The sequence below is a fragment of the Hippoglossus hippoglossus genome, chromosome 3 (genome assembly GCF_009819705.1).
Source record: "Hippoglossus hippoglossus isolate fHipHip1 chromosome 3, fHipHip1.pri, whole genome shotgun sequence".
Classification (NCBI taxonomy): Eukaryota; Metazoa; Chordata; class Actinopteri; order Pleuronectiformes; family Pleuronectidae; genus Hippoglossus; species Hippoglossus hippoglossus.
Window position 1 is genome coordinate 5,130,019 of NC_047153.1, and position 24,084 is coordinate 5,154,102.

General features: G+C 41.6%; 1 protein-coding gene across 3 annotated transcripts; it reads left to right on the plus strand.

Annotated features, from left to right (window-relative positions):
- Positions 1-890: 890 nt before the first annotated feature.
- bbox1 (butyrobetaine (gamma), 2-oxoglutarate dioxygenase (gamma-butyrobetaine hydroxylase) 1) lies at positions 891-23,571 on the plus strand. Of its 3 annotated transcripts, none has more exons than XR_004613448.1 (9): positions 891-1,047; positions 2,543-3,003; positions 3,862-3,976; positions 18,824-19,022; positions 19,890-19,995; positions 20,101-20,297; positions 21,006-21,172; positions 22,243-23,232; positions 23,421-23,571. XR_004613448.1 is itself a non-coding variant. In XM_034581202.1 (8 exons), the coding sequence occupies exons 2-8, from the start codon at positions 2,599-2,601 to the stop codon at positions 22,401-22,403; spliced, it is 1,350 nt and encodes a 449-aa protein (XP_034437093.1). In that variant the 5' UTR covers positions 891-1,047; positions 2,543-2,598; the 3' UTR covers positions 22,404-23,571. The 3 variants fall into 3 exon arrangements, 1 of the variants encoding a protein (XP_034437093.1); XR_004613447.1 differs by having other exon boundaries at positions 22,243-23,091; positions 23,186-23,571; XM_034581202.1 differs by having other exon boundaries at positions 22,243-23,571.
- Positions 23,572-24,084: the final 513 nt, after the last annotated feature.

Genomic DNA, 24,084 nt, shown 5'->3' on the forward strand with positions numbered 1-24,084 from the left:
TTTGAAGATGTTTATAACCTCTTTAGCAGTTTGGTTGAGTTCAAGCAGGTGCAAGTTTAACATACATGTAGAAAGAACAATTTGTTTTCGGATGCCACTCAAATGATGAAATGAGATTATGTGGAGGGGTGGGGCATGACCCAAGGAGGCACGTCTGTGGCTCAGCAGTTAGAGCAGGTCATCCTATAATCAGAAGGTCACAGGTTCATGGCCCTGCTCCTCAAGTCCACACCACCAAGTGTATTTGTTCAACAAACTGAAACTTCAATTGCTTATTTTTCTTCCTATAATGAGCAGGTCTATTGGATTTATGCAGTAAAAACCTGGGGCAGACGTTCATGTCTAAATCCATTCAGGATTGAATAATAATAATATAACTTTATTTTTACAAAGCTTTTATAGAAAGATAACATGATATAAAATACCAAAAAAAAGAAAAACATCTGTTAAAACCAGTTAAAAAAAATCAGACATTAAAAGGCTTTACTATGAATATATGTCTCAAGTGCGAGTCTAATCTCCTCAGACTGTTTTTAATTTACCTGATCCTGTCGCTACTTGTCTGGATTGTAAGATTAGAAAATTGGCTGCAGGCTGATGTTTGGTTCCCCTTGAAAATCTAATTCTTAATCTCCTGGTTAAACAAGAAATGAAATTCAAAATAAAAGCCCCAGAGCCTCAGTTGTACTTTTACCAGACATGAGCATCTGCTTGTTTTTTGACATTAACCCTGTTTAATACTGTTGTGTCGTCAAAGTACCAATATTCATGAAACCCACAGAGGAGGAAGGGTTTCATGAACTCAGAATCAGCCTTTGGCCTTGAGAGCACACTTATCTGATCTGAGCCGAGCCGAGCTGAGCTGAGCTGAACTGTGTGAGAAAAGTGTGACATCGTTCACTTCCTCCTCGACCTCTCACCTACTTTCTCTGCCCCCATAAAGAGCCGTGACAGACGGCGGCGGTGTTGACGGGCTCTCGGTGTGTGTGGTTGTGTGTGTGTGTGTTTGTGTGTGTGTTGAGGACCCGCCGCGTGTGAACCACACAGGTAACGACACACACTTTAATACAACAACTTAAACCACCGGCAGTTAGCCAACAAACGAGTTAGCTCCTTCCTCCGAGCTAAAGGCTAACAAGCGCAATGTTTTTAGCATCCGAGCTATTTTTAAAGTCGCACACGCTTGATGGAAGATGTGTTCAGTTCCTGTACTTGTACCTGTACTGTAAAAGTACTTAAATACTCAATACAAGTACAAAGTGCTGCATTTAAACCTCAAGTATTATCATCAAGTGGATAGAGTATGAAAAAGAAAGTAAAATGGTTTAATATTCCATCTATTAAATTCTATCTAGGTTATTATTACAGCTGCATTCATGTATATATAGGTTGTATTTTACCAGTTGATGTTTTTACTGTTATATAACCACACCATTATTATTATTATTACACAGTTATGCACTGTTTGGTATTTTAATCTGAAAAGCTAAAGCTGTCAGACAAATGTAGTGCAGTAAAAAGTACAATGTTTTCACCTGAGATGTCGTGAGGTACGAAGTAGAAAGCTGGACACCAATATAAATGTAAAGTACACTGTGTAGTAGTGTGTACTTAACTTTATATAATGATTGCGTAAACGTGTATGTTGCATTTAACTGCTGAAGATGTTAAAGGTTGAGCTCATTCGAACTAGTTCATAGACCGTTGGGAGGTTTAATCTGCAAGTTTATCATATGTATGTGACGTATCTAGTAGAAGTAGAAAGTTGCATAAATACCTAGAGTAATATAAAGTACAAGTACCTCAAATGTGTACTTTAGTGAAAGTAAATGTCCACCACTGCCTTTAGTTTGTCAACAAACATCAGGTTTGTATTCAGGTGATTTTATATCGTCTGCTAATCAAACTTCACATCCACCCACCGATAGTGATATCTGCTAAATTAGTGTTGACTTTGAGTGTTGACATCTTTTTGCAGGTTTGTTATCAGTATAAGCAAATACACTTCTTTATGAGTAGAGGATGACAAACATTTGATAAACAACAAATACTCTCTGTGCTTGACCAGTGCATAAAGCATTTATATACATATTATATTGGGCTTTGCAGCTTTGTTCGGATCATACCAAACACACAGTCAGCTGACCAAGCTTAGAAAATACCTCTGGCTGGCACGGTTACCAGTCAATCCTGATGACTGGAGACTTTTCAAAGCCCATTGAAAAGCTCCCTGAACTGTGTCCAATGGGCTTGGCATCGATCAAAAACAAGCAGAACACAATGTTTTGCTTCTGAAAGAGTCATTAAAAAATTGGTTCTTGTTATTTGAACTTCATCCCATTGGCTCATTATATCCTCAATTTAATTATATGGCATTTAGACATTGTATTTGTTGATATTTCAGTTTTTAAGCTCAATAGGAGACTCATAATATTGGTCTTTTATCCACTGCTGGTTTGGAAACACATCATCCGAAAGGTAAAAGTTCATGATTCTCTATTTAACCTTTTTTTTTTTCATATTCTTTGCTCATTATCTACAGATTCTGTGGCACGTTCTGCTCTTGAGACACAGGTGCCTGGTGGGAACCCTTCAGAAATGTGGATGAGCACATTTGCACGTTTCGCCCTGCCGGCCCTGCGGAGTCGCTCCTCCGCTGTGGCCTGCCAGGCTCTCAGGGCTTGTCGTGGACCGGGGCAGGCTGCAGGTCCACCTTCATCTCGTCTGACTTCAGTGCAGCTTCGTGGGCAGCAGACCATGGTCTCGGCCTCGGTCCCTGTGGCGAGCCAGTCCGTGAGGCACGCCCGGGCTCTGGGCGAGGCGCGGATGGTGGAGGTGGAGTGGGATGATGGAGGCACCAGTCTGTACCCATTCACCTGGCTGAGAGACAACTGCCAGTGTCCACTGTGCACCCTGCAGTCAGCTCAGGCCAGGCAGCTGGTGATGTGTGATCTGGACATCCACATAGGGATCGACTCTGTAGATGTCATCAATGACAACAAGGTATTGTTTCATATAAACTGTACAATTGTTCTGTATTAAGAGAAAAGCATAAATGTTTAAATTATTATCCAAACTAGCTGTGAATATGTCCAAAGACTTCTGGCATAAAAGTAACCTACCACTGTGGAGCTGCTTTAATTGATTGTAGTTAATTTATGTTTTTGGTGCATTCAGTTTTAACTTTCAACTTTCAATAAGTGACCTGTTTGGGCTTGGTATAGTTCTGTTGCTATTTTAAATAAACATTTAAATATGTCAAACAAACATGCTGCATCTTGAGATCCTAGCTCTTAACCAGGTTAGTAAGATATTGTCATTTTAAATAATCTGAAATATGTAAATAAGGTTTTACTTTTGGAAAAGTATAGAAACAATTATTTTGGAGCTGCATGAGGAGCCTCCTGTTACAAAGCATGTAGATGAAGTACTTCATATGCACATAGAAACTGAAGCAAAGTAGCGCACTCACATTTAGACGCATTTAATTCGAATATATCTCAACTAATCTATATCCATCTGCTCCTGCATGTTTGTAGTGTTCAGTTGTAGTAGTACAGTTTGTAGAGTTTCTTGTTGTGGATAAAAGTAGCTTACAAGAAAAATAAATGTGAAAAACCTTTGAGACAATGACGTTAAGATACTATTCATAAAAAAGTTTGTATAATATTTTTAGATCAGATCTGTGGGAAAGACTCAATTTCACTTTGTGTTCCCCTTCGCTGGAAGTTTTTACTAGAGATGAATTATGTGAATCGTCCATTCAGCACTGATGCACACACGTGTTGTTGATGTTGGATAATACATTTAACTTTAAAACGTTTTTGGCGGATTGTGATCAATATGCGTTTTGTCTCTCAGGTGTCGGTTGTGTGGCCTGACCATCACACCAGTGTGTTTGACTCAGAGTGGCTGAGGAGACGCTGTTTCTCTACCGCTGCCAGACAGTCACTGCAGGAAGAGCTTTTCCTCAATGGTGAGTCCAGCTTTTATATCTTCTCATTTCAAAGTCAATGTATAACTCTGAATTTCATGTGGTGAATTGGTGTTGTTAACCTTCACCTCCTCTATGGGCTCGGCTCCGTCTGCTTTAGCCTTGATGTAAAGATTAAGAGAAGATAGCACTTTATTGTCTGTTAACAAGGAAGTCTCTCACCACTGCCACGTCTACAACTTTGACACGTCGACAACATAAAAACATAAACTAAACTCTCGCTGCTGGCAGAGACATACGAGGGTAGTTGCACAGTCCATGTGTGAGTCTGTTGTTGTGAAATGATTTAGAGTAAAGTTGATTGGGGACAGTCAATAACTAATTGATTTGTTTAGTTTTGGTTTCACATTGTAATTTAAAAAGCACACTTAAGAGATTTTGTATTATAGATGAACGTCTGGTCATCATCACCCACATGGGCTTTGTCTCAACTATACATGTTATTGATTGGTGTACGTGGGCGTGCGTCTGACATCGGCATGTTGTCAATTTGACTATTGTTCTTTTCTGTTTGAATGGAGAAAATAATGAACCGGTTCACTTCGTTACTGTTGTTGTAATATAATTATGGTTTTTACTACCAGCTAAAATGAACATCATTATATTGTCATTGGTCTGACATCTTTCACGCCCGTTATTTTGGTTTGGACTAAACTGAAAAAGTCCAAAGTTTCCGGACCAAACAGCCTCAGAGTCTGGTGAAGAAAAGTTGTTGTACTTGTATCTGGAGCCCAAAACAAACTTTTGTAAATCAGATGCATAAACACACAATATTATTCGGAGCAGGCATTCGATCCTGCAGCTCAGCAGCATCATCGTGTGACGCTGTGATGTCAGATACCAAGCAGTGATAACATGAGCTGTCACTCCAGCCTCAGAGCTGGGTTCAGCCGCACTGACCTGCGGTGCTGTGGTTTTGCTTGGTAGCGGGTTCGACCACATCCAACCTCCTTCATTCACCGTCTCCTCCCCTCAGCTGTGACTTGAGTGACTGAACTTCTTTTTCTGAGCTAGAGATCAGAGAAAAATCGGTGTTTTTACAAATCTTCAGCTTTCGTAGCGCCTGGATCTCAGTCCAGTGTTCCTGTTTGCACTTTCACATATCAGACTTAATTCACTGTGAATTGATCGTTTTAAGCTGTAGACCTGTGTTCAGTTATTGCTAATGCAAACCGTAGCTGCTGTCGCTGTTTCACATGGGAAACTCTCCACTGGCAAAGCAGCAGGAGGCTTTTATTGTGAAGAAGTTATGGGAAATGCAATGTGTTTGTCACCAGCTTAGTAGGGCATCATTAGCTGTGCTATTCTACAAATAAAAACAGGTTTATGGATATATTCTGGGCTATTTGTCAGCTCAGATTGGTTTTAATTTTGCAGAGAGGAACAGTAGAAGCACAGGAAGTCACAGTGAGTGGAAAAGAGTTGCAGGTGTACTTTGCAATATGATGTGCTGCGAGCAAAAGCCACATGATTCTTGAGTAGATTGTAAAAGAGGTTAATGGTGTTTGAGTCACGCTCAAACGATGTCTCTACGACAGAAGTTGCTCCTCGTTGTAATGTGGACTCTCGGTTTTGTCTTGGCTGGTCTGAGTCCTTCTTCTGTTCAGAATTACCACATTCTGTGTCATGTTCTCTCCCCTTGTGTGGCCTTCATGCTAATTTCCTGGCCTGTATCTATATTGTGTTGGAAGAACACACAGAACTGTCCAACAGACAAAGAATTTCCATAAAAGGGTAATTTGCAAAAGATGTTTTTCATTTGTCACACAAAATGTTGTAATATCACAAAGCCCTAAGAAAGGATTGACTACTTTGTAATTGATTGATCTGACATTGACGTACTGGCCCTTTGCTGCTTGTTAATGAAAGAGTTTGTCAAAGTTACTCAGCGGAAATTTATTTCACCCTGACATTACTGCAAAATTAACAAAACGTCCAGTCTGTGATTTTTCATTCTGGATTACGTTTCTTCTTTTTATGCTTTCAAGAAGTTTTTGGCTTCATCTCTGTCTTCTGTCGTGTTCTTTTATCCCGAGATATGAGAAGAGCCGGTCTCGGTTTGGTTCAACAAGTATTTATTCAGAAGCAATGAAAAGGAACAGCATAGCTATGTGCACATAGCTATGGGCACTCAATACACAGCCTCGGCTAAGTCAGTAGCACGGGGTAGTCAAGATTCGCCCCGAACGGATGGCGGGTACAGTACTTATAATAGTAGGTATAACTTCATTGGTCAATAACGAGGGGGAGTCACCGGGGTTCAGACCTTGGCTCTCCCTTGCTGGTGTGCAGGCGTGGTCCCAGCCTCTTGGCCCTGGAGTCTGCGAATGATGAGGAGCCGCTCCCAGGTTCGCCCCTCTTTTGACAGTAGCTGGGATCATCCACATTCTGACAGTGTTTGGTTTCATGTTTTACAGACAGGCCTTCAGCTGAAGCCTTGTGGGTCTTCAGTATTTTTGCAGATATGGTGTTGTTGTTCATTGGAGTGAGAAACCTTGTTCCTGCGTTATCGGCTGTATGTTCTGTGTGCGTAAGCATGCGCATTTTCTAGACAAAACAACGCCTTTCCTATCTGTCCTTCAGAACCTAGTGGCAGCTGCTTGAATTCTTTCTAAGGGTAGGTCACAGTTTCTTATGAAAACAGTGCATTCATGTATGTGTGATGTTTGAATAAAGCTAATGGAGTTTAGGCTGTAATATAGTAAGTTGAGAACAAGTTAAAGTACAGTGTATTGTATGCCACAGATGTACAGTCTCCACAACAGGTGCGAGACTGAACTGCGATGTGACGCACACACACACACAACAACCAACTTCAAGATTAAAACCAGCCAGCAACGGCTACTAAAAGTCACTATGTGAAGGCCACACATTCTCCCACATATTCAGCCCAAACTGCCCCTGCCCCCACCCCTGTCTAACATACTGCATTTGTTTAGAGTTCAGTTTCATTGCCATCTTCACAGACACACACACATTAATTCTTTCTGTTAAGGTACAAACATGGTGCGCGTAAAATCGATCCTTTTCGGGGCTATAGTGTCTAATTATATTATTAAAATCCTAACACTTCACTTGTCTTTATTTTTGCAACTTTTACAAATGTATTAATCAAATAGGTTGTGCTGGCAACACCATGCCTTACCTGTGATGCACAACATCAAAATAATATATAACTGGGTAGGTTTACAACTAGGATTATATTTTAAATTTAAATTTAAGAGGTAAACATGCGGTAACAGCAGGAACAAGATGCTTGTTCACATCCATTATGTGATTAAACAGCAGCTCTCTGGTTTGTTTGGCTGTGAAATGAAAATTTGTGTATTTTCCCTGCTGACTTTTTTTCTGGGGGGAATGCGATGCCCCTGATTTAAACTCCTCTTTCCACCCATTTCCCCTCAGTAACACAACAGGGTTGTTAAGGAAGGACGTTGTTCTAAAGACTGGAGGGAGAAGTCATTTTACAGTACATTTACAATGGGCCCAATACACTTTACAGTCCTGCCAGACGGCAGACGATTCAAACGTGGAACAAGGTAGCGGCACTTCAGTGGAGTGGGGGGATGGACTGAAGTCAGTTTGTGTACACACACGTGGTCCTGAAGGACCCACAGGGCTGAGTGGCTCCTGCTCGCTTCCAGACTTATTAAGGGTGTGTGTGTGTGTGTCTGTGTGTGTGTGTGTGTCTCAGAATTCCTCCATTCATGTTGAAGTGTAAACAGATCTCCCTCATAGCAATTTAGAGACAGATAAGTCATTCTGTAGAGTGGATTCTTTTCCGCTCAGAGCCAGCGGCGTACCTTGAAGACGCTGCTAAACTCATTCACCAAAAACACAATACGAGATGACGCACAGGGTTTATTTGGGTTAAATTATTTCCCCCCTGACATTCCTTACACAGAAAAATAAGACCACATACTCCGAAAGATGTGTAATGAACAGCTTTCACCTCCCAGGATTTCCGTTCTACTCCCACTGCTGAGCTTTCGATGACGTTAACTCACCGAAGCGTAGTCCACAGTTTGAGTTTCTGTTTCCTTTTCCATGTAGAGCACCTAGATTTTACAGGCCCGTCCCTGCCTGTTAAAGTGTTCTCAGCAGCGAAAGTGAAGTGCGCTCAGGATACCAGGAGGTCAATATGATAATTGGAGCTGTGGGGATATTATTCAGCCCGCACCGTACCTCCTGTTTTTTATGTCTGGGCTAATGTTTTTTTCTTCTGCTTTTACTGTTTCTACGGAGTTGTGCAAACTTGAACTGCAGTATTTAGTTCAGCAGCAAGTTCTGGAGCAAGACATGGAACTAGTTCTTATCAAGGGCACTTACATTATGACTTTTTATCTGTTATACAGTCCCAAATATAGTTGATTGACATTGAAATGTACTTATCACACATTTTAGAATAGTTTTCAATGGAGTAGTGACATGATTAGGTCGACTCTGGGACCCTGTTGATACGTTTCCATCATTAACAGACATTAAATTGTGTATTTCCAGGGTTTTGGAAGCACATGAGATTTGTCAGCATTTCTGGTTTATTGGCTTTGGACATTTACTTTACACAAAAATAAATAGCGGTACAGTACGTCTGCACGTAAGCTGGTGTAAATGGAGCCCTATGAAAAGCTGACATCTGTTTAAATGTGAACGTCTCATTCAGAACCCCACGTCTGCCTCCGCCAGATGGAAAACTTATTTAGACTTGAGGGTCAAGAAAAGATCTGCATGTTCTTACCAAACACAAGCTCACCAGTATTTCCTTCCCTGGGAACAAGCAATTCCCTGAGCCTGTAGGTATGTGTAACCAGGAATTTAAACTCAAACTGCCCGGTGTCCACGACGGAGGAGATCTTACAGACATTTTCCTACTGAATCTCTAAACATCCACATATACAGTTGTCATTGACTGGACACTAATTTTGGGTTGTGACTCACTTTCATGGTCAGGTTTTTGAATTTGACCACTTTGGTTGCACGGTTGTTGGCTTTGTAATTTTTTAAAAACATCTTTCTTGCAAGAGAACAAAGATTGTTTGCAGCTGTGCTTCATCTATGGGTCTGTCTTCAGGGGGACGTCTTGATTTGAATATATTTTTAAGAGACAAAAAACTACAAAAGGCCACCACAGTCCAGTGCACTGGGTTTTTCTCTTAGCCAAAGCTGAGGCCTGGCTCCCGGGTTGGAAATGCCTGTTTGTTGGTGGATCACCCAGTCCACTGCTTTAGTCTAGACTGGAATATGTCAAAAACTATTAGATGGATTACCCTGAAATTTTATACTTATATTTATGGTGCCCAGAGGATAAATCCAAGTGATGACATTCCTGGTTCCAATACCATGGATCCTAATTTCTTTGGTGTTCCCCCAACTTTCCTCTGTGGTTTTGAGTGAACTGTCTAACAGCTATTGGCTGGATTGTTATGAAATTTGATTCAAACCTTCATGTTCCCCGTGGGAATAACATTTTGGCACACCACCGGTAAATCAATATTGGTTCTGGATATTAAGTGAAATACCTCAAGATCAAATTGTACAAGCTCTGTAAAATTTCTTGGCCAATTTCTAACAATTTTTTGTTGATGATTTTTCCTCAAGTGCAACCACAGGTTTGCATTTTTTGGTCACAACTATTAAACTTCTATAGGTTGTATATAAACTTCAAAATAAAATGTGTCTAATACTTTGGTTTATCTACTAGTTTGGTAGAGATTCACGTCCTTAATCAGCCTCTAGTTCTGCTACAGACTGCACTCTCCTTTAATTCAGTACTTGGCGTCTTAAGTCAGGTATTTAATTAGCTAAATGGTTAAATGGTAAATGGTTTTGTATTTATATAGCGCTTTTCTAGTCTTGATGACCACTCAAAGCTCTTTACAGTACAGATTTACATTCACCCATTCACACACACATTCATACAGTGCATCTATTAGCAGTACTTTGTTGTTCTATGAGGGGCAATTCAGGGTTCAGCATCTTGCCCAAGGACACTTCGGCATGCAGATGAGGAAGACTGGGGATCGAACTGCCGACTTTCAGGTTGGAGGATGACCGCTCTACCCCTCAGCCACAGCCGCCCCTAACCGCCTCTAACTGCTATGTTTATATGCATGCTCTCAGATTTATGTTTGCATCCAACACTTTCATCTTTTTCTGCATCGATACAAGTATTTACACCTGATTCGTACATGTTTTCAGCCTCTGTGAAATCCACACATGCCCATTTTTGTGCCGGTTTGTCCACTTTAAACCCGTCGCATCACTCGACACAGACTAATGTTGTCTCCGAACACCAAAAGCTTGTATATCACTCACACGCTTATCTGCAATGACTCTTCCTTTCACCGACAATCTGTCAGTGATTTGCTGAAACGGCTGCCAAATGCTTTTAATATTTGGAGCATGTCATCGTCTCACGCCTCAAATTTTGTGCTTGTCATGTTTATTTAGTCGCTTTGTGAATCATGACTAATTTCATGTCACTGATATTTAACAGGCAGATATAAATGGATTTTCTCAAAAAGTAAAAATATGACAAAAATAGAGGGATCACGGCTTTTTCTCTCGAATATCCACAACCTCACAGTTGTATTTTGTCAGATAGCGTCAGTCCTCTCTCCAAGATCCCTGTGCGACCCTTCTTTCATCCAGTGAGCCATTTGAATTGCTCACCCTCGACATAATGGCCATGTCATTGCTGTTACCACTCGAGTGATTTGTTTGGATTACTCAAAATTCATCCAGTAATAAAGGAGCTAAGGGAGAAGGGTCTGAGATCCACTCGTCCAAAATACTTTTGCACTGCACATGAAGATTAAAATCGATTGGATAGACGAGAGAAAAATTGAAAAAACTGATTTCTGGTTACATCTAAAGTTTTAGGAGTTATTTTAAATACAATTAGTTTTTATTTGGTATTTGTTCGTTATTTATTAAGTTAATTGACAGGACAGCATGATTGTACAGTGGTTAGCACGCACTGTGGCCCAGGCCTTGACTGATTGGAGACTCTAAATTGACCATAGGTGTGACTCTGTATCTCTGTAGGTCATATCTGGTGACCTGTCCAGGGTTTACCTCATCGCTGACCCAATGGGTATAGATTATGGATGGGTAGTTCATTTAGTTTGAGTATTTTGTAGTAATCTATTTGGCAGTGGCATCTCTTAGGATTCCTAGGGATCACTATATTTTAAACATCCGTAGCACCTTTGACTGAAATATACTGTGTGATATTTAGTCGTAGTCACCAGTTGTGGTACCGTGTGGGTTTCTCATGTCCATACCTGCAGGTTTTTGCTCCAGGTCTACAAACTTTACCTAATTAAGGTGGCAGATAAATACGTAGCCATGAATTAGACAAGGAGTAAAACAACAGAAATGGAGAGACTGGAGTATCTGAGACCCTGAGGACTTTGGGTCTTTCCTACGACTCCTCAACGCGTCCTGACTCACCGGAAAACAATAAACGATTGATTCAGCCAGCTGTTTTCAGCACATGGCCGTCATCACAATTTTTCACAGAATGAGTAATACCACAACCCAACCACAGAAAGGCTGACTCTTAACCAATTATCCAGTGAGGACTGGACACACATATGCTGTGTCATGATTCAGGAGCTGGATCCTTTGAAGTCTTTATTTCTAGACTCAATATGTCAGAATTGGCTCGTCCCATTTTTAATTTCTCATCCAGCAAATGAAGCCTCCTTGTTTCCACATTTGGAAGAAACACAATACTCAGAAATCCGTAATCCGCTGATGTCAATAGTGATTTGAAGTGAAGCATCAAAGCTCAGAAATTGTGGGAAATCGACAATTTCCAGTTAACACCAGCTCCTGATTTTGGGAAGACGTGGAGGTCTGGAGCCGATTATCTGGAGCAGAGCTATAATTGACCACTATTAATGTTCCCCACATTCAGACATTTCGAAAGATAACCCCATGAAATAAAGATATTCGAATAATACACATAATAATACACAGGAAAAAGTTGTTGACGCATTTTGTGAAATGCATTGTGGGAAAATTCCTAAAATTAGTTACGCTAAAGACGCAATGAGATTTCTGTCACTCCAACAGCTGTCCCTTTTTCATGTCTTCCTCTGGCCTTCCAGAAAATAATCCCAGTTACTAGTAGCAGCCAAACTATCTGGTCTTAATCGATCTCAGCTGAACGAAGATCCCCGTGAAGCTGACAAATCTTGACAAAAGCCATACAAGCCCTAAATACAAGGTGGAAAATATTCCCTGGCAGTTTAATATTTGACTGTGATACTATAGTCATGGTGCTTTGGGGAAAACATGTTGATGCTAATACCGACAACTTCTCTGCCTGCTTGACAAATCGAATGCATCTGTCTTGTTGACCCAAAAACATCACAGAGGAGTTCAGAGTTGGTCCAGATCTCTGCTGATCATTAACTGAAGGAGAGGAAACATCACACCTTTTAAAAAAGCATCACTCTTGTTATCTTTAATTTACTGCCTGGTGACGTCCGTTACGAGATGGAAATTCAAGACCACGAGAAGTTTGCACATCTGCCGTTGGAGCAAATCCAACAAAGACTGGCTGTGGACCAAAAGGGAAGCTGGAAATGGTAGTGTCCTAAATGTACATGTAAATATGTTTTGTATTTCATAATATTAATCTTACTCACTTTTAAACTTGATTATTAGTTACAAAAATAGTAACTTTTGCATTTAACTTCAAAGTAAGCTGTTTTCAGACATTGTTGAGTTTTTCTTTTACATATGTAGAACACAGCAGGAGATTGTCGGGGTCCTGAGATCTTTATATATTCTTCCAGTTTCATGCCTGTTCCGTGTCAGAAACATTATCAACACGCCCGCTGTTTTCTGGACATTTTACCAGGTTCTGACAGGAGAAGTTCCAGAAAATGTCTGGACTTCAGTACATGTCTGAAAGCAGCTGCAGTAATCATCTCAATACTCTACTACTTTATACACTTCTACTTCTACTGGCAAATAAATTGTCAGTCAAATTCACAACAGTAATCTGCTCTCACCTGCAACAAATATAAAGTTTAAAGAATGAGTTTCTCTTGGCAGTCACTTCCTGTTTTGAGTACCTACAGAACACGTCAGTCGGTGTCCATTTGAAAGTTATCCTAAACTTCCTGACGGATCGGTCACTTAAACTGACTCTTGAGTTTGGAAGTTTCTTCATTAAGTCTGCTGACTGATCCTTTACTCCGCCAAGTAGCAGCTGATTTGTCAATTCTCTTTCTGGCTGCTGTTGCCCCCCCCCCCCCTGGCCATCTGGTCTGAATTTAGTCGCGTGTGTCATCACTCGTCAGTTGACAGGATGACTCCTGGAAACATAGCTGAGGAGGTCCTTCGATTGGAAAAACTCTCATGTTCTTCCAAACCTGAGCATCACTTCACACGCCACAGCACAACCGACCTCTCACACACGTTCTCACACATGTGCGGACGCTGTGTTACCAACCTGAAAGGAATGTGAGGAATCTGAATTTGTAAACTTTGACTTTGAGTGTTTTCATTCGTCAAAATTAGCAATAATGGTCTGCTGAGGGTTGTAGTGCCTCGGACGTGTGGTCAGCCAAACACATCACTCATCAGGTCCAAGAAATTTCTAAATTGTCCCATTTTCAGAAAGTATTATCATTTTTCACCCTCAGTGTTTTCACAGTATTCCTGTAATCCCTCTTCTTTGTCATCTCTTTACATCGGACTGCATGGAAAGCTCGGTCGATTATAATGATTGGACTTTTCATTGCTTTGGCAAAGCGGACCTCCCGCTTGGCTCGTCAAACGACACTGAGAGCCGTTTGAGTATAAGTTGGCAAAAAGGACATAATTTGACAAACTACTGCAAGGCTCAGTAGGATTCTGGAAAGCTAAACTTGCTGATGGAGAGAGAGTTGGGTCTGGATTAGTCTGCGGAGGGGCTGCGGCTCTCTGGTGAGAAAACACTGCTCAGTCTGTCTGCACAGAGACTGTGAACGCAGAGGCCGGCCGCCCTGTCACCCAAGACTGTGTCGTAAATAAAGGTGCGTTTGTCGAATCGGTCGAGGGTGGAGTGGGTTTCCTGCCGCTCCATTGACACTCACACACAAACAAAACACACACACACACACACACACACACACACACACACACACACACACACACACACACACACACACACACACACACACACACACACACACACACACACACACACACACACACACACACACACACACACACACACACACACACACACACACACTAATGGGTGATGATGGAGCACAGCTTCTTTTTTTTATTTTTCAAATGTCTGGACTCACTGGTCTGGTGAGAATAAGTTTCTTTTTTAAACACAACACAATTTCAAGCCTTAATGAAGTTATTCAATTGCAGCTGATTTTATAATTGCAGTTGCTCACCAGTTGATGAAATACCAAATCAGACTTGGTCATTAACGTTGACTTGAACATGCGTTAACACATGGAAAACATTAATACTGATTTATTACTTACTGTGAAAAATACGTCAGTTAAACTATGTTTATTTAGTGGTGGAGGAAGTACTAAAACCTTAAAGTAAAGTAATTTAGAAATCCTCACGTTTTTTAAAAGTACATGAATATTAAAAGCAAAATGTTTGTTGTGACATCAGTCGATATCAATAATCATCTTGATAAATGTTCCCATTATTATTTCTTCTAAGTTTAAAGAGCACCCAGACCTGCAGTGTACACATGGCAACCTCACTTTCTACAATATGGGACATTTATTTTATCAAGTAACTAGTCACTGTAGCTGTCAAATAAATGTACAGGAGTAAACATAACAACATTTCTCTCTTCCTTTTAACTGAACTATAAAGTGCTATACTATAGAAACATGTAGTGAAGAACTACCACTCAAATATGTACTTCAGGACAGTTTGTGATTTTATTTTTTGGGAATAAATGTTCTTGGCTTCATTCCACCACATTTTATTGCTGCCGAAAAATTCAAGCGAGGGATACTTGGGGATTACCTTGGCGCAGAAAAAAACATGGTGATCTCATTTTATTTCAGTAGAATCTCTAAACTGAGCTCCTTCTATAAACAACAGCTTCAGTCAGATTTACGAGGCCCGTTTCTTTCTGAAGACTCGCAGCCCTCCTGTGTGTGTGTGTGTGTGAGCTCCACAGACGGCCCATTGAAGTGAGATGATCGGAGCTCTGTGATCAAACTTAACCAAGTCAAAACAACAGCTCTGTGGCGACTCGAGCAGAGGTCTGAAGGGTCTCACAGCTGCAGAGGAGAGCGAGCGACGCAGCCCACCGAGCTCCAGCAGAGCACAGTGAGCGAGGCCAGGGCCAAACTGCCATGAGCTGCCCGGCAGCCACGGGAGCCGGGAGCTTCAGGTTTCCTCATCTGGAAAAGCCACTGTAACAGACCGCGAGCGAGGGGGGGGGGACTTTGGGGAGGGGGGATTATGCACATATACTATCTTGTCAGGCTGTCAGAGGTGTCCTGTCATGCACATGCCAGCACTGTCCTGTGAAAACCACAGTGGTTTTACTCAAATCAGCACACACCAGAAACTCTGGGCTGTCGCAGTGTGACGCTCCCTCACTCCGTGTGTTTCTCTCTTGCCCCCAAATACTTAAAAACACATGCTACTTCTGGTGAATATGAGGATTGAGTATTGTTCAATGGAGCCACAAGGCCGGTCTTTCGAAAAATGATTCACTTTGCTTCCAATTTCTCTTCCAGTCATTCTCTCTGCAATTTTTCCAGTTCATTTCCTTTTGTGTCTGACTTTTAATGCTTCTACACAGGCACAGACAGTCTTCAAGCATTAATCACCGTCCACGTCTCTGGCTTTGTCTGTGATTAGTCAGATTCTCTTTGTCTCGAGCACAGACGGCTCCTCAGGAAGCAAGTCCGAAGCTGTTCCCATCTTATTTTCATATTTAACTGATTAATCTAGTGAGTGATGTTGATGTGAAGTTTGTTGGCTGCGTCATACTAATATGGTTTTGCTTTAAAACCAGAATGATCCGTCTAGTCAAGCGTTTTATCTCTGTATCGGCACCATACGGACAAATCTGAAGACGACTATCACATGACCATTCGTAAACACTGAGCGTGTGTCGATGTAAACAGGAAGCAGATTTATTCTCTGTGAAAAGTAAGAATCGGGAGCTGATGACGAGGTGAAACCGTTTATTTAGCAAAGAAAATGCCTCCGTCGTGTATTTGTCAAGAGTAAAAAGTTAAATATTTCCCTCTGAAGTCAAACAGAGGAGATGCACAGTAAACAAGCCTCTAACAGGCCTCGGCGCTGTACTTGAATAAATGTTATTTTTCACTGGAGCTCCTTTTTTCATCTGCTCTAAATCTGACCAGATTTGTATCCGACAAGGCTCTTATTTGTTTTTTTAATCTGCAGCCAGTGTGAGACTAAAAAAAGAGCTTCTTCATTATCCGTCACATCTAAGACTCGTTATCAGCGTCTCCAGTTTAAGATGGTCACACGATAGCAGACGTTCATGCACAGCTCTCATCTTGTATGTCCAACCTCCGTGTGAACTCGCTCTGCGGCAGCAAAAAAACGTGAGAGGTTTTTCAAAACGAGAACGGAGCCGAGCTGCAGCCTGGGGCCGCTCAGCTGATGTATCGTCACGCTGCGACCGACACCTCGGCCTCTTTGTCCCGGCTGACACCGTAAAACTGTGGAGCTGAGACACCGCGCACGCAGCTGCACCACACGTCCAGGTCCAGTTTCACGAGAGTAATTTGTAACATTCTGCTTTGACCTTCGCCCCAGTTTCTCATTCTCAGCCTTTGTTTCCGTCTGACCGCTTGACAGGTTTTAACAAGCAGGGGGTGTTCCTGACCCTTTGAACTGTTTGGCCAGAAACTCATTGTTTGTGACAACAGCCTGGAGGGAGGTCAGCGACTCCTGAGGATCGCTGTGTGCCTGAGTGTTGCATCTGGAGCGCTCGGTGCCTCCCTGCCTCCCCGGAGAAATGTTTAATTTAAAGATTGTGCTGCTGAAACTCCTCATTACGACTTAAACTCTGCTTGTTGCATCTGTAAATCTTTATGGCCTTCAGCGCACACGGTCACATTTCTTTAAAAGTTGCAGACGCTTTGGAGGACGATGAATTCTGCATGACGTTTTTCAGCGAGCTCGTCGTGTGTGTGTGTGTGTGTGTGTGTGTGTGTGTGTGTGTGTGTGTGTGTGTGTGTGTGTGTGTGTGTGTGTGTGTGTGTGTGTGTGTGTGTGTGTGTGTGTGTGTGTGTGTGTGTGTGTGTGTGTGTGTGTGTGTGTGTGTGTGTGTGTCCTGGCCTCAGCCTTGTAATCTGTTTGCGATGCAGCCGTTTGGAGAGTTGTTGTGAGTCGGTGGGGACGGAAAAGAGACACAAAGAGGAGCCGTAACCATCAGACAGGTACACAATCCCCCTCAGTTAAACCCCCCCCAGCACCAGCACCAGCATCACCTCACCACCCCCCCCCCCCCCCCCCCCCCCACCCCCCCACCCCCCCTCCTCCTCCAAATGTACTTAGCAGCTGTTTTCTGTGGAAGTCACTGGAGGGAGACTCAGTGGAAAAAGCAGGCGAGCCAGCTGGGTGGAGAGCAGTGGGAGGATTTTTTCCACTTCTGTCCGTCTGATGGAGACATGCTGATTTCTCTCAGCCAGCTCTTCGTCTTGAAGTGTGCAGACGCTCGCGTGCGGCGTCACGTTTCAGTGTTTATAGACCAAATCAGCTCTAATGAGTAGGAGGCCAATAATAGACTTGTATTGTATTATTGATTGCTTCCATTTTGCAAAACAAACCAAAGTCTGTCAAACTGTTGTTGGATCTGAATGCAATTTAAATTCAGTTTTAAGTCAGAAAAATCTACAAATTGATGATGTGTCTTATTCAATAGAAAGTTTTCATTCATACTTGAGTTGATTTGTTTTGACAGTTTTAACTGAATTTGTCCTTGTTTTGAAATATCTGTGATTTATTTTAATGATCTAAACATGCACATTTGAACAAACAGTGTGATGAGAACTACCTTAAATAACAAAAAAACATATTTGAGAAGTGTTTTGACTTTTTAGTTTGAGCCATGTCCCATCTACTTACATGGAGGAAACAGGGTTTAAGACCTTTTCTGTAACAAACCACCAGGTGGCGATCCAGATACTTTGGCTTTGAGGCACCTGTAATGTATATATATATATATGTACATTACAGGTGCCTCCCATATATTACAGGTGCCTCCCTTATATTACAGGTGCCTCCCATATATTACAGGTGCCTCCCTTATATTTCTCCCATAGTGCACTTTCCACACATTGTTGGACTTTTCTTTGTCACGTGTTCTTGAGGGTTAATGTAAATATAAGCGAATGGTTGCTCATCTCTGCTGCACACAAAGGTGCAGGTCCATTTATGTCAGTTGAACCTTCAAAGTGATGATGTTGACCCTGTTAACTCTAAAATGTTATTATATTTATTTAGTCAAACGTAAATTAGTAGTTATCATTCATGATTCAGAAAGAAAAACCTGCCTGAAAGGTCGTGGTGGTTATGAGGCTTTGGGTCGATGCTCAGTAAAAGAAAATGATTCTAACAGGAGAAGCTGAGACTGAGGGGAAGAAACAATGAACCTCTGATGAAGTGATGAAACAGTTCAGCTTCATGTCAGAACACAGATGCACTGGTGGGTGGAACAGCTTCAAGTTGGCTCCTTGCAGACGCAGTTTATTTCTTGGCGGACGCACAAAAACCAAAAACATGTAAAACTCTTAAACTATCAACTATTAAAAGGATATTTCCTCCACGTCCTTCTTCTCATTTCAGATCGTTATTACTTTGATTCCAAGCTGAACATCCCCACCGGCGACTACGAGGAAGTCCTCCATGACGATAAGGCCGCGCTGGCCTGGCTCCTGGCCCTGCGTCGCTTTGGCATCGTCCGCCTGAAGGGGGCGCCGAGAGAGCGGGGCCAAGTGGCCAGACTCTCCGAGAGGATCGGTTATCTCAGGCTCACATTCTACGGGTAAGTCTGCATGACGTTCATCCACTTCTCTTCTCCAGTCGGCCTCAGCCAAGCCACTGTTTAATAATCTGACTCGCCACTAAATCTTGCTGTTGAATGTTCCACTGTTCATATTTTAGCTGGAGCGGTGCCCGGGAAACGTTGTTGGAGAAAATCAGATACAAAAGATTTTTATTTACATCCTTTTTCCAGGGAATCGAACAAGGCAGGAAGACTTTTTTGATAAGATTCTCGATTTATATTGTTTAATGTTGAGGAAGATACGTCAATGAGTCAAGTTCTCTGCAGCATTGATTGATTTTGTCTCCGTGGAGAAGCTCAGTGAGTGTCTGCTGCCTCCTTCATCATCCAGACTTCATCTCTTTGACTTATTGCAGAGCTGATTACTCGAGGACAGAGACGGAGAAAACAACCTAAAAGCATTCCAGCGTTTTTTTATTTTTAAACCAGAGGAATTACCTGGTGCACTCAGTCAGAACAGGGGTTTGGAGCGTAAAGCTTCTTCCTCTGCCAGCAGATGAGCTCATGCTGCTGGAAGTAAAGCGGCTGCAGACTAAAGCTGAAGTCCGGCCATCACAGAAACTAGACTGTTTTACGAGCCGGGAATCCAAACGAGGCATGCAAACAGAACAGGGAAGATAACTTTACCTCATTAGCGCTCGACTCCTGCTGCATCTCAATGAAGTATCTACTTCAGAGGTCTGAGCATTCCTGTGAAGCCGCTCCGCCCCCCCCCTCAGGAATCCCTGCAGGGTTCATCTCATCTTTTTTTTTCTCCACACAGCCTAATTGTCGCCGCTGATCTTCCAAATCCAAAGTTAAATAATGAACGTGGAGTTTATTAATGAATATTATCTTTGTCCTCAGGCACACATGGCAGGTCCAGGACAAAAACATGGCAAACAATTTGGCCTACACGTCCAAACGCCTCAGTCTCCACACGGACTACCCTGCGTTACACTTCTCACCAGGAGTGAGTAAAACCTCACTTATGAATTCATGTTCTTGTTTTGACATTTGGCTTTTATGGCCTCCGAGTTGCAAATTGAGCATTTGTGTGTGTGTTGGACTCTTGTAGGTGCAGTTTGTGCACTGCATCAGCCAGGCCGTGGAGGGGGGGGAGAGCGAGGTGGTGGACGGCTTCCACATGGTCGAGCTGCTGCAGAGAGAAGACCCGGAGGCCTACAGGACCCTCACCTCCACCCTGGTGGACTTCACCGACATGGGGAGGGACTACTGCGACTTCCTGCTGCAGTCCAAGAAACACGTCATCGAGTGAGTGGAGACGAGCTGTCACACCACATGTTGTGGTTTTACTCTCATACGTACGCACACGTGTAGCTTCTGTGTTTGAGGCAAAGATTCAGACCCTACACAACAACAGTGAATCACAAAGAAAGATGTGTATCTCACCGGCGAGGGCGTTTGTGTGATTTGAAATGCGACACTGCCATCTGCTGGCTGGGAGATGTTCTCAACACGGCCTCACACTGAGCAGATGTGTGTTTCAGCTGCTTTGTGATTATTCATTGTGTTGGAAAGAGATGTTTAATAATCACACACGTGCGTCAAATAATTGTGAATAATAAATAATGTCAGAAAACTTACGTCTTCCATCTATCTATAGTATTATAATATAATATGAATGTGTGTAACTTCTATAATATGAATGTTTTCAATTTTTTCATTGTCTTTTATTATACTAAACATTATATTTGCATTTTTTAAACCATAATTAACAGTATTTTTATGGCACTTTTCTTAACAAACCTTCAAAGTTCTCAGTTGAAAGAAAAACATTTAAATGAAAAGAGCAGAGATTAAAACAATATTCGGACAAAACAACACGTTTGAAAACACGAGGATCTTTTAGAGTTTTTCTTCTGAAACTTAAAATCAACCTCTTCCAGATTATATCAGAATAATCCATTATTAAAAGTAATCACTCGTTACTAGTGACTTTTCCTTCTTCTTTCTGAGCAGCGTCGATCGTACAGGCCGAGTTGAGAGGATCAACTTCAACAACGCCACCAGAGACTCGGTGCTGGACCTCCCCGTCCACCAGGTCCAACCCTTCTACAGAGCGCTGAAGGCCTTCACCGACCTCATGAACCGCCCAGAGAACGTGGTCAGCTACACGATGGAGCCAGGTCAGTGGACGACACCTTTCAAACTGACATGTATAAGTGTGAGAAGGTTAGAAGGAGTGAACATGTGAGTTTCTCAGGGAAAAGTGATTGAAGAGGAACAGAAAAAACACCAAAGGGCCATAAAATTATAACATTTCGAGCTAGCAGAGTATTTTTTGCACTTCCAGGGATTTAATGTTCCAGTTAGTTCTCATCCTGAAATCATTTGTAGGATGTTTGGAAACGAGAACAGTGGAAACAGCTGAACAAGTGAGAACAGTCACATTATTCCTGTATCGCTCTCACGTAACGAGACTAACAGGCTCCACCCTGCAACACAAGGACAGTAGGTGTGTGTCCGTCTGTCGTTGTGTAATCACGGAAAATTAGAAAACAAACCAAACTGTCACAGAAAGATTCGGCTGAAGTGGAGACGTTTGTCTATTGATCAAAAACCAGAGAAGAAACAGCTGCAGATAAAAACCTGAATTCTGTGTCGACTCTGTAACATTTAACATTTAACCGTTTAAACATTTAAATCACGTTGTAGTTCCGTCTTTTATTTTACGTTTTCATTCCTGTTGCACCTGTTTCTTCTGCAGTTTAAAGACACTAGAAGAGAAATCTTTAAACAACTGTTAAAGACGACAAATTAATTCCTTATATTTACTGAAAAGCAGTGGATGGAAACATATTAATGTACTTTTCTTTTCAAAATTTGGTGAAGATTTATAATAAATTTAGATCAAAATCCAACTCATGTTTTTACTTATTTCCTTGTGAGGCTGATATCTGTAGTTTGCAGCTTAAGCCTCTTTCTTTCAGCCTGATGTCTAATCACGAAAGTAGTTTAATAATAATACAGATTATATTATATGATATGATTTGATAACATAACAAAATATTAATATGAAGCCATCAAGTGCTTGAGATCCTTTTTTACAAGTCAGTTGGAAACATGGAAGTAATTCTAACTGAGTTATCTGAATGAAGTGGAACGAAAATGACAAAATAACATATCTTATTAAAACAAACTGATTCGAATGAAACAAATCTTCACATCTGAACTTTGCGTGTTTGTTGTATTTCAGGCGAAATGGTGACGTTTGATAACTGGCGCCTGCTCCACGGACGGAGGAGCTACGTCACCAGGCCCGACTGCTCCAGACACCTCGAGGGCGCCTACCTGGACTGGGACGAGGTCATGTCTCGCCTCCGGTTGCTGCGCAACATCGTCCACAAGCACACATGAGCTCGGCAAAGCAAACGGTGACATTACGTTTTTTTAAAAAAGGATCTTAGCTAAAGAATAGGAGCTAAACTACATATTGGTGTTGAACACTGAGGTGACGGGGCAACGTGCAAAGGTTCTGAGATATTTGTTAACAGTCGAGAGCCGAATCTTAAGTCGTACACCAGGAATTTATAAAGCAAACAAACAGCAACACTACAATGCAAAGACAAAAGTTTTTTTAATGATTAATTTCACTGCTTTGTCTTCTCCAGCAGGGGGTGCTGTAGCCCCCTCATCACCAGACTATTGACGAAACATTGTATAAGATAAAATTGTATACGTGTATAGTTTTCTACATTGATCTGGCTCCTTCAAATTATCATTATAATGATGATTTTGAGTAAATTATTCGAGGATAAAACTTCCTGGTTCTTGTTAAAAATCAATTTACTTTGCACCTGATTTAAGTTACAGTCGGCCATTTTCTCTGATATCAAATATTGATAACGCTACATAGAAATGTTCAGGTGTTGAAACTTAAAGTGAGTCTCTTCAGAAATGATCTCTGGGTAGATTAAGCGTTTATTTTTCTCTTGCTGCTTGTTTGAGAATCTTTGTTCCGCTGGTTTTTAATCCTCTTTACATTCAAATCACTTAAAGCTCTGAATTCTCCTTCAGTCTGAATCTTGAAGTTGCCTTAAATCCTGTTTTAGTCGGATTTCTTTCACTCGCTGACAAATCCATCGCCAAACTCCAGATTTCAGGATAAATGTCTGTAGGTGATCCGGCAACAACTCCAGCCAATCAGAGCGCAGGAGACCAGTCGTCCCAGTCAAGGTTTCTCCAGGTGAACGTTGAGGTTGTGACTCTCCCGTTGACAAACAGTCGTGTGGTGTGAACTCTCAAAGAGTCCGGATCACGAGACAGGAAGTCGTGTGGTGTGACGCTGCTGGTTCCCGAACAGTCGCTGTTCAACATTTGTAAATTAGTTTGAAGTTAAGAACTTTAAATAACTCTAAATAACCTGGTTCGGAGGTTTCAAGAAACTGAGTCAAACCACATCTTACTTCATTATAATTAGTACAAGTTTCCTGTTTCTGCTTTAATGTGAGATTTCAGATTCTCAGGATGATGCTTGTTTAAAACTCTTGTGCCTGAATGTGATGGTGAAGTTTCTGTTAAATATAAAAACTATTTCTACAAAAACAAAACGCATTTCTCGATGTTTTTAGCAGAATAAATACATTTATTTTTTCTTTTCATAGAAAGGAACAAAATCTTAGTTTGTAGATAAACGTTTCAGCGCAGAACTTGGATGAAATGATACGAGATCGATTCTTCTTTTGTGTTTGTTTTGCAGGTTTTATGTTTTTGTTTCTTTTTCTCTCTTTGATGTTGCATGAAAGATCAAAGTGTTGTACAAACGTTTGTAAAACTGTGGCATCACTCGCTTGAATAAACGTCATCGAGCTGAAAGGAATTTCTCCACGTCTGATTCTTTTTACCTTCATCAAAGAGTTCATGTTCTCATCCGTCTGTCACCAGGATGAAGGAACATGTTTCCACCTCCAGGTCCGTCTGCTCCCTGCGATATCGTGTTCACAAGAATCAAACATTCACTTGAACTCAAAGATGAAGAGATTTCTGGGGTCAAAGGTCACTTTGACCTCACTTTTCTGTTTTGCCTTGTGAACACTGT

What these genes read in the sequence shown, in the direction of transcription:
- bbox1 (XM_034581202.1), top strand. Translation starts at nt 2,599, where the DNA reads ATGTGGATGAGCACATTTGCACGTTTCGCCCTGCCGGCCCTGCGGAGT. An exon ending in ATGTCATCAATGACAACAAG is followed by an intron (nt 3,004 to 3,861) that starts GTATTGTTTCAT and finishes TTTGTCTCTCAG; the next exon opens with GTGTCGGTTGTGTGGCCTGA. An exon ending in GGAAGAGCTTTTCCTCAATG is followed by an intron (nt 3,977 to 18,823) that starts GTGAGTCCAGCT and finishes TTCTCATTTCAG; the next exon opens with ATCGTTATTACTTTGATTCC.